Source organism: Saccopteryx leptura, chromosome 2 (genome assembly GCF_036850995.1).
Source record: "Saccopteryx leptura isolate mSacLep1 chromosome 2, mSacLep1_pri_phased_curated, whole genome shotgun sequence".
NCBI lineage: Eukaryota > Metazoa > Chordata > Mammalia > Chiroptera > Emballonuridae > Saccopteryx > Saccopteryx leptura.
In genome coordinates, this window is record NC_089504.1 from 326,818,959 (window position 1) to 326,838,122 (window position 19,164).

At 43.5% G+C, this 19,164-nt stretch overlaps 1 protein-coding gene across 1 annotated transcript in view; it reads right to left on the bottom strand.

Annotated features, from left to right (window-relative positions):
* Window positions 1-370: 370 nt before the first annotated feature.
* The window catches only part of LOC136391533 (C-type lectin domain family 10 member A-like), an 86,835-nt gene continuing 68,041 nt past the window's right edge, over window positions 371-19,164 (bottom strand). Inside the window, exons 2-10 of the mRNA XM_066363259.1 lie at window positions 2,976-3,156; window positions 2,264-2,380; window positions 1,861-1,956; window positions 1,697-1,768; window positions 1,528-1,599; window positions 1,335-1,421; window positions 1,093-1,244; window positions 911-1,017; window positions 371-776 (exon numbers count right to left, since the gene is read on the bottom strand). Of these exons, the coding sequence (XP_066219356.1) occupies window positions 620-776; window positions 911-1,017; window positions 1,093-1,244; window positions 1,335-1,421; window positions 1,528-1,599; window positions 1,697-1,768; window positions 1,861-1,956; window positions 2,264-2,380; window positions 2,976-3,042 (927 nt within the window). The 5' untranslated portion in view covers window positions 3,043-3,156 and the 3' untranslated portion in view covers window positions 371-619. The remainder of the gene's footprint in view (window positions 777-910; window positions 1,018-1,092; window positions 1,245-1,334; window positions 1,422-1,527; window positions 1,600-1,696; window positions 1,769-1,860; window positions 1,957-2,263; window positions 2,381-2,975; window positions 3,157-19,164) is intronic.

Sequence of the window (19,164 nt, forward strand, 5' to 3'; positions counted from 1 at the left end):
ATTAATAATGTATTGTATATGTTGCCTATGGATGCTGCTTGTTTTCACTATAATGCACACAACAAACAAAAAGTTTCATCTGAAGCTTCGGAAGCACTCAACACATAGGGGTGATTCTGTTCGGGGAGGGGGCGGTGCTGGAAGGAGGGTGGTCCCCGGAACAACACTATTTTTCAGCTGAGAAGTAGAAAGCAGAGTAACTTGCCCTCAATCATACACCTGTAAATAATGATTCCCGCCATCTTTCCTAAAGCCCGTAGAGTTCTCACAACTCCCTGCTACCCACCCAAGGCTTCCTAGTGCCAACAAGACTAAGCACATTTCTAATCCCCAATAACCAGACAACGCAAAATGTTTAGTACTTAAAACTTTCCTTTTATTTTAAAGAATAGTTGACAGTAATAACCTGGAAATTGCAGTAAGTGATACAGCTTTCAATCTACGCACCGCATCAAACACCATTCTACGTTACTCAGACACCATCCTTGCCCCTTTCCCTTAAAATCCTAGGTGAAAATCCATGAGAAAATACAGGAGGTACTCAGAAAGGACAATTCCTAATCCAGGTTCCCAGAGCAGGTGAAGGCGTTCAGGAAATAAATGAGAGGACAGGAGGCTCCTAGCTGGTCCTGTTCGGCTCTGTCTCACAGACCCAGCGGAAGGACCTTGTGCAGACGTTATCATTCCAGCGTCCATCATACCCGAAGTGGGCACAGTCTTCTCCTCCCCCGAGCCCATGTCCGCTCCAATTGTCTGGCTGCTCTGGTCTCCAGTTTCTACAAAGACCGGATAGATGTGGGTCCAGGAAGCCAGACCCTCAGTCAAGCCACAGAGCCCACTTGCCTCAGACCCACCCCACAGGGAAGGCGGGACTCAGGCTGAATGGACAGAGTGCCCAGCAAACACTCACTGAAAGCTGCTATTGTAGTCTGTCCCGTCCACCCATGTCCAGGTACCATTTTGATCAGTGAGGCCAATCCAGGTGTTCTGAGGAGATATGTGTTTCTCGACAAATACCTGAGGGGAGAGAAAAAGAATAAAGATCTCTCCATAGACCAAACTGTCTCCCAAACAAGCCCTCCCAGCCCTCACCTGCTCCTCCATGGAGTCGACCACCACCAGGTGCGCATGCTCCAGCTGACAGTACTTCTCAGCCTCGGGCCAGGGCTTCCCAGTGTGAGAGAACCAGTAGCAGCTGCCTTCAGACTCCAGCCAGTTCGCAGGGCAGCAGGTATTTTGAGAGCCTGGGGGGTGGGGTGAGGGAAGGTCTGAGGTGCTTCCCAGTGGGACGTGGACAGAATAATGGGCCAGGCACTACCCTGCATGTCACTCACCATTGCTCTTGAGTACAGCCATCTGGCAATACAGGGAGTTCAGGTCCTTGGTCAGCTGCTGGACTCGCTGGAGCATTTGAGAATAACCTGGGACACACACAGAAAAGCAGTGGGGACAATGAAGAGGTCCTGTCAAGGACCCTCATTGCCCTCCGACCACATCAGACCCAGGCACAGGAGAGAGGGTCCAGACCTGCTTCGAGTTTCTGCTGCACTTTCTCCACCTTGCTCTCCCGAGTAAACAGGTTGTCATTCAAGCTACGGGCTGGAGGGGAGGACACTCAGCACCCGGGCTGTCCCCACCACCCTGGTCCTGAGAGCCCAGCCCCACCCTTGCACACACACTCCTGGGGGTCTCTCACCTGCCTGCAGTTCCTGCTTATGTTTTTCCACCTCAGCGTTCAGGGATGTTATTGTCTCTCGCAGAGTGCCATCTGCAGGACACGGGACTCAGGGTCCAGGATTCTGCTCCCCCGCCCTCCCACCATGGCCCATCGCAGTCCAGAGCCCTTCCAGCCAGGCTCACCCTGGGAGTGCAGTGCCTGCACCTCAGCCGCAGAGTCTGAAGTGAAGTGGCTGTAATTCACTGTCAGAGTCTCCAGGTCCCTCTGATTCTTGGAAGCTGCTCAGGCAGATGGGACAACGAGTGCTCAGATTTATCAGGTCCTCTCTGTGCTGGCCCTGAGCAGGCCACTTGACATGCCTTGTCTCTTTGGGTCCTCACAGCCACCCAAGCCAAAGGGACAGGCACTGTTGTTATCCAAGCTTGCAGATGAGGAAACTAAGGCTTAGAGAGGTTTGGTAATTTGACTACATTACCCATGAATAAGCAACAGAGCCAGCAGCCGTCTTTATCCATCATGGTCATTATCATGCCACATCCCTGTACTCTCTCTCGCCCCCATGCCGGCCCGCCATGTGACCCTCACTTTTGGATCCAATCACACAGATGCCGACCAGCAGGAGGAAGCTGAGGCCCAGGGAGAGCAGGAGGGGGCAGGGTCCAGAGCAGAGATGCCGCAGGAAGGCCTGGGGAGAAGGCGGCCCTGCAAGAAGAGAGGACATCAGGACAAGGAGGGCCAGGACAAGAGGGACAGGGGAGGAAGAGATGGCACAGGGACCTGCCAGGCATGGAGGCTGGTGCAGGTAAAGCTGGGGAGGTCAGTGGTACAGGGATGTCCAGTCCTCTGACCCTTCATGGACCAGCACAAGATCTCAGTCACATAGGCCCCTAACTGCCTGGTGACATGTGATGACAGATAATATGTAAGGTCTCATTATCAGGGCTGGGGTAGCAGCAGGAGAACACAGAGTGAGGTGGGGCAGCCAGGCCCTCAGTGGGCTCTTGCTGATCTGTATTGTCAGGTTAGGAAACATTTCCTTTCCAAACACAACTATTCATTCCCCCAGTGCTATCGCTCACCCCTCCCCTGAGTGTAGGCAGCCTGTCCTGCTTTCGTCCTCCCTGATCTTGTCGGTCTAAAGACCTTGAATCCCCTTCCCACGGGAGTTCACTCTGACTCCTTCAGAGTGGGGACCCAGCAATACCCATGGTAGAGGTGCAGTCATGCCATGACAGCAGTAATCTCTTAACATATTAAGAGAGTATTTTAGGAGACACCCTTTCTCCTTTCCTCTTACCATTTTTGAACATCTGGCTTTTCTTCTCATCCTCTAAGGACTGGAGGTCTTCACACTTCATGGACATGCCAGGGTCAACTCTGAGGCTGTCAGAGCTGAAATGGAGGCAGGGCCTGTGACCAGGTCAGCACTGGAGTTGGGGACAGGGGAGGCTGGGTCTAGGTTGGAACTGTGGTCAAGCCTAGATTGAGGTAAGAGAAGAAGTGCAGGTTGAGAATGAGCCAGGTGTCAGGGCCAGGAACAGGAATGGTCTTGGCTTTGCAGCAGAGGTTGGAAGTGCAGTCAGCATTGGTCTTTGGGCTGAGGCAGGGTTGTATGTGGGATTGAGGTACAGGTAATGTTAGAGTTAAATATATTACTGGGACTGGGTATAACGCTGGCGTGGCAATTAAAGTTGAGTCTCTTCCAATGTCTGGGTCAATACTCATGTTGATGTCATGGTTGCCTAAGTTTGGCCCTGAAGTTGAAAAGAGAAGAGTTATTGTTGGAGCTGATGATAAGATTCATGGTAACTCTGGAGTTGGGAATTAGAGGAGCTGTGGTTAGTATTGAGTGTAGCTGGTCTCGGGCTGAAGGTAGGGCTGGAATTGGGCTACAGATGGGGCTGAGTGTGAGTCTCAGTTTGTGACTGAAGTTTGGCTTCCATACTTCAACCGAATCCCTTTAAATGAATCGAGTCTACAATCTCTACTCAGGCATTAAGTCTCCGAGCTGCCTTTTTACATCTCTTCCTATTCAGTCCCACCTGTGACCCACAGCTCCCTCTCCCTGCCTTCTCGATCTTCCTCCTTGTCCCCTTTGTCACAGCTGCATCTCCAGCCCAGTTACCTGTGCAAAGTCTGAAGGCTGTGATTCGTGGCTTGCTGTGAAGCAATGCGCAGAGATGGACACAGTGAAATCCTGGAGAGTGAGGTATAGGTGGCCGAGGGAGGAGTCACAGAAATGATGCAGTCCTGCTGGTCTCTTCATCTGAAAGCCCAGGAGTCTAGAATCTGGGATCTCCTGTTTCCTGAACTCTGGACAGGCGATAACAACTGGAACACAGGCAGAGACTGCGTGTGTGAAGGAGTTATATATGGGGCCCGCTTTGCTCTCCTCCTCCAGGGTGTGCCTTGTCCTTTCAGCTTCTTGTGAGCTCTCTTGACTTCCTCATTATTAACATTTGTGAGAGGGTTTCTTTTCAAGAAGGGTTCACAGAGGCAGCCTGTTGTATTTCTCTGCCCCACACCCCTTCATTTCCTGCATCTGAATTTCCCAAAATTAATGATGTATCTTTTTGCACAATGAAATCCTGAGGAGGCTTTTCTCTGTTCTTGATAATCATGGGGTTTGGGCGTTTCCAGGCCCTTGCTGTACATTAACCATTTAGTTCCCACAAGAACCATGGCAGACATTTTGGATGCCCAACCAAGGCTAGAGATATTGCATGAGACCTGCCCAAGGTCACACACCCAGTATCGTATTTTTCCAAGTGAGAAGCAGGGATGGGGGAGTCAGAGAGACAGACTCCAGCATGCACCCAACGGTGATCCACCCGGCATGCCCACCAGGGGGCGATGCTTTGCCTATTTGGGGCATTGCTCTGTGCAACCAGAGTCATTCTAGTGCCTGAGGTGGAGGCCATGGAGGCATCCTCAGCGCCCGGGCCATCTTTGCTCCAATGGAGCCTTGGCTGTGGGAGGGGAAGAGAGATAGAGAGAAAGGAGAGGGGGAAGGGTGGAGAAGCAGATGGGTTTTTCTCCTGTGTGCCCTGTCTAGGAATCGAACCCAGGACCTCCACAAACTGAGCCGACGCTCTACTGCTGAACCAACCAGCCAGGGCCGAACAGGATTCAATTTAATCCTGGAAACCATAAACGTCTTATGTGCTATCTTTTCAACACTAAGGAAATTTAGTGTCTTAAAAATAGAAAGGAAGCAAATAAATTTTAAATATTTTCTATATAAATGGGACTGTGTTTTGCTATCTGCTTTTTAAGATTTAATTAACAATGTACCAGGACTGTTTCTTTTTTTTTTTTTTTTTTAATAATTTTATTTTTTTAATGGGGTGACATCAATAAATCAGGATACATATATTCAAAGATAACAAGTTAACAAGTCCAGGTTATCTTGTCGTTCAATTATGTTGCATACCCACCACCCAAAGTCAGATTGTCCTCTGTCACCTTCTATCTTGTTTTCTTTGTGCCCCTCCCCACCCCCTTTCCCTCTCCCATTCCCCCCTCCCCCCTGTAACCACCACACTCTTATCAATGTCTCTTAGTTTCACTATTATTTCCCACCTATGTATGGAATAATACAGTTCCTGGTTTTTTCTGATTTACTTATTTCGCTTCGTATCATGTTATCAAGATCCCACCATTTTGCTGTAAATGTTCCGATGTCATCATTTCTTATGGCTGAGTAGTATTCCATAGTGTATATGTGCCACATCTTCTTTATCCAGTCATCTATTGATGGGCTTTTTGGTTGTTTCCATGTCCTGGCCACTGTGAACAATGCTGCAATAAACATGGGGCTGCATGTGTCTTTATGTATCAATGTTTCTGAGTTTTGGGGATATATACCCAGTAGAGGGATTGCTGGGTCATAAGGTAGTTCTATTTTCAGTTTTTTGAGGAACCACCATACTTTCTTCCATAATGGTTTTACTACTTTACATTCCCACCAACAGTGTATGAGGGTTCCTTTTTCTCCACAGCCCAGGACTGTTTCTTGACATCAGATTATAAAATATCTTTTATTCATTTCTTGTCTTCATTCATTTTATAATATGCACCATAATTCGCTTACTAAGATTTCACTATTGATGTACTTTTATGTTGTTTCCAGCTGGTTTTCTTGTCCTGCTTGTATTTGTTTATTGGTATTCTAATTAGTATAAATATTTATCTGAAGTTGAGGTGCAAGCTGTCTATTAGGGATCAATACCTGTGAAAGGATGGGGTAAGGGAGGAGTGGGCAGAGGGAGACTTGAAACTACTGTGAAGACCCCACAAACTCCAGCCAATCCAGCAGGGTGTCCTGGGAATTCAAACCACAGTGACTGTCAGGGTGTCCAACACTGTGCTGAACCTGGGACTTTAACACCCACCTTGCTCAGTCACCAGATGGGTCACCCCAGCAGGGGTGTGACTTCACAGGAGAAGGCTGTCTGCTCAGGCCGTACTCTCCGCACTTGGAAGCAAGTCCTTCCTGGGAGGGAGGGCATTAGGGTACCTCATATTAGTGTCTATTACAATACTGCATTATATTTCCATATTATTTGTAAAGAATTAACTTTTCCCAGGCCCTGGCCGGTTGGCTCAGCGGTAGAGCGTTGGCCTGGCGTGTGGGGGACCCAGGTTCGATTCCCGGCCAGGGCACATAGGAGAAGCGCCCATTTGCTTCTCCACCCCCCCTCCTTCCTCTCTGTCTCTCTCTTCCCCTCCCGCAGCCAAGGCTCCATTGGAGCAAAGATGGCCCGGGCGCTGGGAATGGCTCCTTGGCCTCTGCCCCAGGCGCTAGAGTGGCTCTGGTCGCGGCAGAGCGACCCCCCCGAGGGGCAGAGCATCGCCCCCTGGTGGGCAGAGCGTCACCCCTGGTGGGAGTGCCAGGTGGATCCCGGTCGGGCGCATGCGGGAGTCTGTCTGACTGTCTCTCCCCGTTTCCAGCTTCAGAAAAATACAAAAAAAAGAAAAGAAAAAAAAGAATTAACTTTTTCCAGTGTTGACTCATTCCTGCAGAGAACATGGTATGTTCCTCTGTTCACTCACACATTCTTCAAGCATCCACTCAACAAGTACTTACTGAGTGTTTATAAAATGCCAGACGCCCTCTTTCTGTAGAGATGTACTTCAGATATGAGCAGACAAACAAGATCCTGGTCTCATGAAACTTCCATTTCAGTAGCTGACAGATACAATAAATGGGTAAAAAAGGTTTAATATCACAGGGTGAAAAGTGCCATGAAGAAATATAGCAGTGAAGTGAGATGGGGTCAGTTTTTAATAGACCATCAAGAATAAGGTATCAAGAAAGGCCTTACTTGGAAGGCGGTATCTGAGTAAACATTTCAATGAGGTAAACAAGTCATGAGGAGCTCCAGGAGGAAGAGTTTTCTCAATAGAAGCATAGTAAGTGCAAAGGCCCTGGGGTTGAGACCCTGGTGTTTACAGGACCATTCTTTTATCAAGATACTTGTTTTATAGAGAACTGAGATAGAAGAGGAAATAGGTCACAGAGAAAAAAATATGGATCACTAATTCTTTAGAGCCTTGTAGACTCTTCTAAGGATCTGGTTTTACTCCAAGTTAGAGGGACAGACTTTGGACGGGTCAGAGCAGAGGAGGGAATGACCTGACTTATGTGAACTGTAACACGTGAATGTTGTGTTGAGAATTTTATAGGAAAGGATGAGGATGTACACTGAGAGCGCAGGTAAGGAGCTATGTAATATCCAGGTGATAGATGATGGTGGTATGTGCTTGGAAGTGTTTCGAAGTGATCTCATTCTGGATATATTGTGAAGGTAGACTTGATAGGATTTTGCCAATAATTTGTATGTGGTTTTCATAAAATAATAGTTAGCCTACTAATCTCCAAAATAAAATTAAACTTTGAGCATTTCCCATAAACTGCTAACTCCCTAGGAAGTACAGCTTATTCCAAATTTTTGCATTGCTAATATCTAAAGAGGCATTTTGTACAAAAGATGGAAATCTTACCTTTTGGGACAGCATGGATGGACCTAGAGAGTATTATGCTAAGTGAGGTAAGCCAGTGAGAGAACAACAAGTACCATATGATTCCTTCCTTCCTTCCTTCCTTCCTTCCTTCCTTCCTTCCTTCCTTCCTTCCTTCCTTCCTTCCTTCCTTCCTTCCTTCCTTCCTTCCTTCCTTCCTTCCTTCCTTCCTTCCTTCCTTCCTTCCTTCCTTCCTTCCTTCCTTCCTTCCTTCCTTCCTTCTTTTTTTCTTTCTTTTTTAATCAAGGGAGAGGCAGGGAGGCAGAGAGACAGACTCCCACATGTGCCCCAACTGGGATCCACTTGGCAAACCCAGGCTAGGACTGATGTTCTGCCCACTGGGGGCTGCTGTGCTGTTGCTCAGCAACTGAGCTATTTTAGCACCAGAGGTGAAGCCATAGAGCCATCCTCAGTGCCTGAAGCCAACTTGCTCATTCAAACCATGTCTGCTGGAGGAAAAAGGGGTGGGGGTGGAGAAGCATATGGTCACTTCTCCAGTGTGTCCAGATGGGAAATTGAACCTGGGACTTTCACATGCTGGGCCAGTGCTCTACTGCTGAGCCAGCAAGCAAGGGCCCATATGATTTCACTTATATCTTTTATTTATTATTATTTTTTTGTATTTTTCTGGAGTGAGAAGTGGGGAGGCAGAGAGCAGAGAGCCAGACTCCAGCATGTGCCCAGCTGTGATCCACCCAGCATGCCCACCAGGGGGCAATGCTCTACCCATCTGGGCCATTGCTCAGTTGCAACCAGAGCTATTCTAGCGCCTGAGGTGGAGGCCATGGAGCCATCCTCAGTGTCTGGGCCAACTTTGCTCCAGTGGAGCCTTGGCTGTGGGAGGGGAAGAGAGAGATAGAGAGAAAGGAGATGGGGAAGGGTGGAAGAGCAGATGGGTACTTCTCTTGTGTTCCCTGTCTAGTAATCAAACCTGGACTTCCACATGTCAGGCCAACGCTCTACCACTGAGCCAACTGGCCAGGGCTGATTTCACTTACATCTTTTATTGTCTTATTTAACAATAAAGTTATTTTATCCTGTTCCAAAAAAATTCATTGGCATTCAGATCACAATTGAATTACGTTTGCATAAAATTTTGCTAATTGGTATTTATAGACCATATCACCTTGAAATAGCAGAACACATATTAATTCTAAGTACTACATGGAACTTACACCAAAATACCATATCCTGGATCATACAATAACCTTTAACAAATGTGAACCAACTGAAATTTTACAACCTATCCTCAGATCATAATGCAATTAAACTGCAGGAAGGTAATTTTAAAATCTCCATAATCTAAAAATTAAGCAACACGTTTTTAAATAATCCATGGTTCAAAGAGAAAGTCTCAAGAGAAACTAGCAACTAATTTTGAATTGAACTACACTTAAAACACAGCATGTCAAATTTGTGAGATGCAGCAAAAGAAATTCTTAGAAAGAAATTTATAATATTAGACATATTAAAAAGAAGAAAGATCTTATGTCAAAACCTAAGTTCCTACCCTATAAAGTTAGAAAATGGACAAAACAAAACCAAAGCAAGCAGAAGAAAGAAAATAACACAAAAGTAGAAATCAATGAAATCCAAAACAGACCCTCACCAGTCGGCTCAGTGGTAGAGCATCAGACCATGATGTAGATGTCCCAGGTTCAATTCCCAGGCAGGACACACAGGAGAAGTGCGCATCTGCTTCTCCAACCTTTTCCCTCTCACTTCTCACTGTCTCTCTCTTCCCTTCTTGTAACCATGGCTCAATTGGAGAGTTGGCCCAGGGCACTGAGGATGGTCCATGGCCTCTGCCTCAGGCACTAAGAAGAGCTCAGTTGCTGAGCAATGGAGCAACACCCCAGATGGGCAGAGCATTGCCCCCTAGTGGGCTTGTCAGGTGGATCCCATGTAGGGTGGGAGTCTGTCTCTGCCTCACCTCCTCTCACTGAATAATAATAATAATAAAAAGAAATCTGAAACAGAAAAACAATAAAGAATGTTGGTGAACCCAAAATTTGGTTCTGTGAAATGATCAATACAATGGAAAAAGCTAGTAAGACTGACAAAAAAACTGAAAAAACACAAATTACTAATATCAGAGATAAAGAGGGGATATCACTACAGCACCGAAGAGATTAAAAGGGTAATAAAGGAACATAACTCTAAATATAAAATTTTAACAACTTAAATGAAATGAAATAATTCTCCTAAAACTACAAACTACCAAAACTTACCTATGATAATATGAATAAACTAAATAGTTCTATAACTGTTACAGAAATTGAATTCATAGTTTAAAATTTTCCAAAGGTAAAACCAATTGATCATTCAATTGATCATTCTTGAGGCCTAGATGGTTTACCTAGATGTTACCATTTAAAGAAAAAATAACACTAATTCTACATAATCTCTTCCAAAAACATAGAAGAAAAAAAACTTCCTTTCTACTCATTTTATTAGGCTAGCATCTTCCCTTCTACCAAAATAGACAAACATAACACAAGAAAATAAAAACACAGACCTATGTCTCTCATAATCATAATAATCTTCAGCAAAATATTAGCAATCTGAATCCAGCAATATATAAAAAGAATAATACCCTGTTGTCAAGTGACATTTGTTCCAGGATTGCAAGGTTGGCTCAATATTCAGAAATCAATCAATGTAATCTATCACATTAGCAATCTGAGAAGAAAATCTATACAACTGTATCAACTTATTCATAATAGGCATGAAACAAATTTAATGCTCATTCATGATTTAACATGACTAAACCTCCTAGCAAACTAGACAGAGAAGGGAACTTCTTCAACCTGATAAAGGGCATCATATACTAGTATTTCATTCCATTATTATAAAATAGACTTCCTTGGAATTTTCTATATAAAGTTATAAAATCAATTTTCATTTCAGGTCTCAAAAGTCTAGTCCAGAGTGATGTAAAACTTCAATCATATCCAATTAAAGCTTTGTGCAGCACTGATTCAGGATTTGCAGTGGGCTGAGATTAGCAGACACTGTCAGGGCTTTGCTCATATTCTTTTAGATCATTTTCCCCTTCTCATGCACACTAGTTTCCAGTTATACTATTCTCAATATCCAGCACCTGTGTCTCTTTGTCAGATGACTTCGCCTCAAGCTGCCAGAACATTCTTCAGCAGGGCACAGAGAGCAGGAAGTATCTGGGAACTTATGTTCTTGTCAACCACAGGAAGCCCTGAACCAGTAACTGTTGGGTGCAAGAGTATAAATACTCCAGATGCTTTGTTCTTGATTGAAACAACTTTGAGATTAGACCTCAACATGTGACCTTATTGTCTCAGTTTGCTCCACTGTGGGATTGAGCTTGCTATGCCACCACCACCACAGGACTTTGCTTTATATTGCCTAAAAACACTTCCTAACGAGTCACTTTCACAAGAATCCTCATCTCACGGTCAAATTTCATTGCACCCTTGCTTGCGTTCCTTCTGGTCCCCTCCCTATTCTCCTCCGCATTTTTCTAAAAACACTTTTAATGAATCACTTTTACAAAAATTGTCATCCCAGAGTCTGATTCTGGAGAATCTAGGACAAGAGTCATGAACTTTTCTGTTCTTCCTTCTTTCTCTTTCCTCTTCCCTTTCTTGATCCTCAGGGTTGGGGCAAGGGAGAGGAGAATGCAAGGAAAAGAGGCCCATGATCTGGTGCTATTGCGGTGTTACAAGATGCTTTTCACAGCAGGCATCCAACTCTGGCCTCTCATGGGGTTTATCGGTAGCCTATAACATTCCCTATGGGATCCTGTCACCATAGAAATCCCTCATGAGGACTATGAACTCTCTGTGATGATCACCATGGGATCCTGCCCAAGACTGCAGCTGTGCACACACAGTATAACCTCACTCTGCCACACAGTGCTGTTGAGCAGGGGCCTTCCTATATGATTCAAGCCTGACATCCATGGAGTCCACTAGGCTTACAGGTTCTCTGACATCCTTGCCCTGACAGACTACCAAGTACAGCCTGATTAACTGAGGAACAGGACAGCTCCAGCTCAGGTTTATATCTAATACTTCCTTTGAAACAATCTCCTTAACTCCCTATTCTCTTAAAGAGGCTGGGAATAGTGGTGGTTGCTTGTTTTGCCACCTCTTAGTAAATCCTGCCTAAATATATTCCTCTGTTTTAATGTATGGGCATTTATCAACAACCATTCTCAGTTTCAGAAATCCAGCCAAATTTCTATGAAAACAGGGCAAGTGTCATTAACCTTCTATTTCATGTAGTCATGTCACTTTTCTTTTTTTTCTTATTTACAAATTTAATGGGATGACATTGGTCAATAAGAACATATAAGTTTCAGGTAATCATCTCTTCAGCATTTGAACTGTTGATTGTGTTATGTGTCCATCACCCAAAGTCAAATCATTTTCCGTCACTATGTATTTTGTCCTTCTTTACTCCCCTTCTCCTCACCTCTTTCCTCTGGTAACTACTTCAGTTTTGTCTATGTCCATGAGTCTCAGTTTTATATCCCACCTATGTGTGAAATCATATAGTTATTAGCTTTTTTTGATTTATTTATTTCACTTAGCATAACGTTCTCAAGGTCTATCTGTGTTGTTGTAAATGGTGATATCTCATCAGTTCTTATGGTTGAATAGTATTTCATTGTATATATGTACCACATCTTCTTTATTCAATCCTCTATTGAGGGCCACTTTGGTTGTTTCCATGTCTTGGCCACTGTGAATAACGCTGCAATAAACATAGTCTTTGTGTACTAATGTTTTCAAGTTTTTTTCAAGTTAGATACCTAGTAGAGGGATTGCTGGATCATATGATAGCTCTATTTTTAACTTTTTGAGGAACCACCCTACTGTCTTCCATAATGGCTGTATCATACAACATCCATTTATGATTAAAACACTCAATAAAATGGGTAAAGAAGTAAAGTACCTCAACATAATAAAGGCCATATATGAAAAACCATCAGCCAATATAGTACGAAATGGTGAAAAACTGAAAGCTTTTCCTCTAAAATCAGGAATGAGACAAGGCTGCCCATTCTCTCCACTCTTATTCAACATAGTTCTGGAAGTTTTACCCAAAGCAATCAAGCAAGAGAAAGAAATAAAAGGCATCCATATTGGGAAAGAAGTAGAGGTATTACTTTTTGCAGATGACATGATCCTATATATAAAAAATTCCAAAAACTCCATGAAAAAACTATTAGAAACTAAAAAATATATAGGAAAGTCACAGATTCAAAATCAATATACAAAATTCTACTGCTTTCCTATACACCTACAGTGAAACTTCAGAAAACGAACTGAAAAAAAAATTTACTTTTACAATCGCAATATGTCGTTTTTCTGTTCCTTAACTGAGATTGCCAAGATTGTATGTATCACCTGACCTGTGGTGGCACAGTGGATAAAGTGTCAACCTGAAATGCTGAGGTTGCCAGTTGGAAGCCCTGGGCTTGCCTGGTCAAGGCACATGTGGGAGTTGATGCTTCCTGCTCTTCCCCCTTCTCTCTCTCTCTTCTCTAAAATGAATAAAAATATTTTAAAGATTGTATTTATCACAGTAGTCTTTTTGGAAATGGATCTTCATAAAGAGGATAGAAAGACAAGCTACACATTTGGAGAAAATACCTGCAAACCTCATATCCAACAAAAGACTAGCATCTAGAATATATAAAGAATTCTCAAAACTCAACAGTAAAAAAAAAACCCACAAAAACCAAAAACCCCACAAATAATCCAATTAGAAAATTGGCAAAAAAAAAAGTAGGAACATTTCTCCAAAGAGGATATATACGTGGAAAATAAGCACATGAAAAGATGCACGGTATCGTTAGCCATCAGGGACATACAAATTCAAGCCATAGTACTATTTCACTGTGCACTCCAGAATACAGTTACTTAAAAAATTTAAATAGTGCCCTGGCCGGTTGGCTCAGCGGTAGAGCGTCGGCCTAGCGTGCGGAGGACCCGGGTTCGATTCCCGGCCAGGGCACACAGGAGAAGCGCCCATTTGCTTCTCCACCCCTCCGCCGCGCTTTCCTCTCTGTCTCTCTCTTCCCCTCCCGCAGCCAAGGCTCCATTGGAGCAAAGATGGCCCGGGCGCTGGGGATGGCTCTGTGGCCTCTGCCTCAGGCGCTAGAGTGGCTCTGGTCGCAACATGGCGACGCCCAGGATGGGCAGATTATAGCCCCCTGGTGGGCAGAGCGTAGCCCCTGGTGGGCGTGCCGGGTGGATCCCGGTCGGGCGCATGCGGGAGTCTGTCTGACTGTCTCTCCCTGTTTCCAGCTTCAGAAAAATGAAAAAAAAAAAAAAAAGCCATTCTGAAAGGGTTACATGCTGCATGGTTCCATTGAAAACATTGTTAAAATAACAAAGGTATAGAAATCGAGAGCCAATTGGATATCACAGGTTAGGAATGGGATGGGGGATGGAGGTGGGTGTGGCTATAAGAGAGGGCAACAGAGGTGATCCTTCTAGTGATAGAAATGTTCTATATCTTGTCTGGATCAATGTTAATATTTCAAGATGTTAGCATTGGGAGAGAGTGAAGGTTACATGGGATCGCTCCATATTGTTTCATACAACTGCATGTGAATCTGCAGTTATCAAAAAAATAAAGCTTTAATATTTAAAATAGTTTTTAACTTTATTCTTTCTACTATTTTTGGAATCTTATATTAACTTTATTAATTCCTTCTTTCCACTATATTTTGGATTATTGAATTTTCTAGTTTTTAAGTTGAATATTGGGCTATTTACTTTCAGTCTTGACCTTTTAGTTATAAAAGTATGAGGCTGTACATTTTTATAGAGTCCAGCTTTAGCTGTATAAAATAGGTTTTGATACATTTAATTATTTTCTAGATAATTTCACTTTGGATCATGGTAATATGGAAAAGTGTTTATTTACAAATAGTGACGACATTTTGGTTCTCTTTTTATCATTTATATATAACTTAAATTAATTGTATTATAATAATAAAATGCAACATAATACCCCTTTGCCATTTATTAAGGTTCTTCATTAATAAATCACTGTGGAAAAATTATTTCTATAAGTATGGTATAAGCAACTTTTGTTTTAATTTATTATTACTATTATTGTTATAGAAAGCTATTGGCTCCCACCATTTGTTCATCTTTCAGAGCCAATTTTACTTTATCAGATTTATTGTTTACACTCATAGGATGTACTTAAAGTTTACTTCCTTCTTCAGTGAGTCTTACCCATAACTAAAAAACCCAGAAAATTGTGTTTATTGTCATTTTTATTTTATTCTTCCCTTACTGTTTTGTTTCATCTTGCGTTAGTGTGGTACATTTAATATAATTGATAAACTAATTGAGACATCATCATTAACTAAAGTCCGTAGTTTACACTAAAGTTCACTCTTTGTGTTGTACACTCTATGGGTTTTGATAGATGTATAATGCCATGTATCTACTTCCACAGTATCATACAGAATAGTTTCACTGTCTAAAAATTCCTTTTGTGCCCTGGCCGGTTGGCTCAGCGGTAGAGCGTCGGCCTAGCGTGCGGAGGACCCGGGTTCGATTCCCGGCCAGGGCACACAGGAGAAGCACCCATTTGCTTCTCTACCCCTCCGCCGCGCTTTCCTCTCTGTCTCTCTCTTCCCCTCCCGCAGCCAAGGCTCCATTGGAGCAAACATGGCCCGGGCGCTGGGGATGGCTCTGTGGCCTCTGCCTCAGGCGCTAGAGTGGCTCTGGTCGCAACATGGCGACCCCAGGATGGGCAGAGCATCACCCCCTGGTGGGCAGAGCGTCGCCCCATGGTGGGCGTGCCGGGTGGATCCCGGTCGGGCGCATGCGGGAGTCTGTCTGACTGTCTCTCCCTGTTTCCAGCTTCAGAAAAATGAAAAAAAAAAAAAAAAAAAATTCCTTTTGTTCCACCTATTTATCCCACTTTCCCCCTGAACCCCCGCCAACCACTTTCTTTTGACTGTCTCCATTGTTTTTGCCTTTTCCAGAATGTCATATAGTTGGAATCACATAGAATGTAGCCTTTTCAGATTGGCTTTCTTCACTTAGCAATACTTGGCATTTACTCTTAATGTAATAATTTAAAAATTATATTTTCAATTCAGAATATGAATCAGTGGTTGAAAAGAGTAAGTTTGGAGTATAAAAGCCTAAAATCCAAGATTTGGAGGAAAATATGAACAACAGTGTGATGTTAGTGTTGTGTGATAGACACAGGTCTCCTGAGGTTTTCCATGACAACCCTGGGGACACCAAGCAGGAAGGAAGGCAGCGCCTGACAGAGCACATTTCCAGCAAGTAGCAGCAGAATCCTCACCATGGCACAAAACATCAACTACCCGGTTCTCAGCCGCTTCCCTCACCTCATGTTCCATTCTCCCAGTTAGAAAGGCCCGAGGAGAGCCTGGCTAACAACTGAGAGGCTCCCAACAAGGCACATCGGTGGTGAATTTCACACACCCAGGTTAAGGTCATTTTCCAAAAAGGTGGGAGGGTCCACAAAGGACCAGACCTAGAGTAGGGTCAGATCTCTCAGCAGCACATTGAAAGCTGGAAAACATGGAGAACTATGAAGCATAGCAAGGAAATTATTTTCAAACTGGAATTCTATATTCCCACAAATGATTAATCAATCTATCAAAGAAAGCCCTCCACCTACACACACTTTTCCAGAAAGCTGTAGAAAGGAATGGTTCAACAAAACAAGCTGAAAAGAACAAAGACAGAAGAACAAATCCAGGCAAGAGAGAATCCAACCCAAGAGAAAGAGAAAGGTCCAGGAATTTCTCAGGATGAGTGGAAGTCCCAAGATAACGGTTCTGCCACAGACTTAGAGACAACTTCCCTGGTGGCGTCTGAGGACACAAGACTGGCTGAAGGGCAGGAGAAGTAGGGGGAGGCACAGAAATGAGTTGACAGCAAACCTAAGGGAGCTAGAACTTGAGCGCCCCTCATGGGCCGCTTACAAGGCCCCCAAGGGCCCTAGCAATGTCCTTATGTAATTGTGTTTCCGTAAATTATGAAAACAAGTTATTTTGACTATAATCAGTTAAGATAACTACTGTCACTTTCCACTCCGACTCCCCCTCCTGCACACTTTCCTCTGTGTCAAGTGGCTTTTGTTCATCCCACTGAGACGTTGGGTTGAGTGAGAGGGACATTGATATGTGGCTTGCAGTCACATTATGTATCCTTAGGGTTGGCCCACCAGCACAGGAATGGCTTTTAGGGGTCCTTGTGTCACTCACTGTGCAGACTCATTTGGGGTGACATGATGGACCTGACATCAGTAAGGAAGACACAAGCCAGAGAAAACAGTCAACCATCTCTTCTTCTCCCTGTAGACACCCACCTTGCAACACTTTGGTCATATATAAACAATGAGTGGGCAGCAAAGAAGTGTAGAGACAATGGAGTTTAGAGATGTGTTAGAAGAGATTATCTAAAATATTATGTCATTGTTCTGGATTTTGTCATGTTTATGATAGCTTCAGCTTTGCAAATTTGTGAGTTACTTTAACTTAATATTGACCTTTATGCTTAATTGTGTATGGCAACTTTTGAATTCTTTCTTAAGGACAGCTCCCTGCAATTTTGTATACTTTAGGCTTCATAAAATTTCCATTTGCCCTGTGGCTCTAGGAAAAAAGCACAACTGAAATACCAGTTATATGGCCAGTTTGCATAAGTAGACAATGATATTGCCAGGCTTTTTACAGTCAAGGAAGACTTTGCAATAAGTTCAAAGGGTACACAGCAAATTTTTATTTATTTATTTATTTTTTACAGAAAGAGAGAGAGAGAGAGAGAGAGGGATAGCTAGGGACAGACAGACAGAAACGGAGAGAGATGAGAAGCATCAATCATCAGTTTTTTGTTGCGACACCTCAGTTGTTCATTGATTGCTCTCTCATATGTGCCTTGACCGCAGGCCTTCAGCAGACCGAGTAACCGCTTGCTCGAGCCAGCGACCTTGGGCCCAAGCTGGTGAGCTCTTTTTTTTTTTTTTTTTGCTCAAACCAGATGAGCCCGCGCTCAAGCTGGCGAGCTCGGCGTCTTAACCTGGGTCCTTCCGCATCCCAGTCCGACGCTCTATCCACTACGCCACTGCCTGGTCAGGCCGCAACAAATTTTTAAATGAATAATTATGAACTTCAGAAAAAACAAAGGTTGTGCAAGAAAGGAAATGTAATCAGATTATACTACTTGCCTCAGCAGTTAACAATATTGACACAGCAATAACTGATACAGATGCTGAATTACTATTTAAATAGAAATTGTTGTTCATTCAGTTGGAAGATTATACCTCATCTTCAGGGTACTAACCAAATACTGTCAACAACTGGTAAATAAAGATATATTTATGTGCATTATTTAAAAATTTAGATGTCAATACTGGAAGAAACAAGAACACTGAGAATGTTTTCTCTGAACAGCAGGTGTGGCTTTTTCTAATGCTGCAGGATTTTAAATTGCATGTATTATGACTTTCATGCCTTTTTTATTTCATGCCAATCATATACATTTGAAAGAAGATGTTTGAGAAGATTTTGCAGCAGAAAATTAGGAAGTCTTTACATAGCACAGCAAAAATTGCTTGAAATATTATGTGGGAAAGCCTATAAAAATTCCACCTACTTAAGCTATCACAGGGAAAACTTAAATAACATGGCAGATCCATATTTTGGAAGTCTCCACCCCTGCTAAGTTACATGAGGTAAAACTTCCCAGGAAATAGCATTGATTGGATCAGTGTCCACAAGACCCTGTGAAGTGGAAAAAGCCATCTGCATAGTATTGCTTATTTGAGCACATGCAAGAAACATCCTGACAGGAAATCTGTAACGATTAATTTTATGTGTGGTCAGACATTGTTCTGGGTGTGTCTGTTGGGTGTTTGTAGATGAGAGGAAGGAACATGTGAATTGTTAAAGCAGATTGCTCTCCCTAATGTGGGTGTGCCTCATCCAACCAGTTGGAACCCTGAATAGCGGAAGAAGGCTGACCTTCTTGAGTATAAGAGAGCTCTTCCTGCCTGACCCCCTTCAAGTTGGGACATTGGCTTTCTTTCTGCCTTTGAACACGAAAAAAATCACTTCTCTCTGGGTCCTTAGTCTGCTGTCTCTGTGTGGGATGACACCATTGCCTCTTCTGGGCCCCAGCTTGCCTGCTCACCTGCAGAACTTGGGTCTTGTCAGCCTCCACAACCACATGAGCCGATTCTTCATAATAAATCTCTGCGTATGAGTGTGCATGAGTGTGTCTTTAAAACGTTTTTTGTTTTTACTAATAGTACATATGACTTGTGTAATAAAAATAAAACAAAAAATCTAATTGCTTAAAGACCCTTCTAAAACTGGTTCTAAGATGATCTTGGAAGATGAAGTTTACCCACTGTGGAAATTGTTGGTGACACTTGTCTTGGACATATGTCTAGATCTGTTTGTGGTC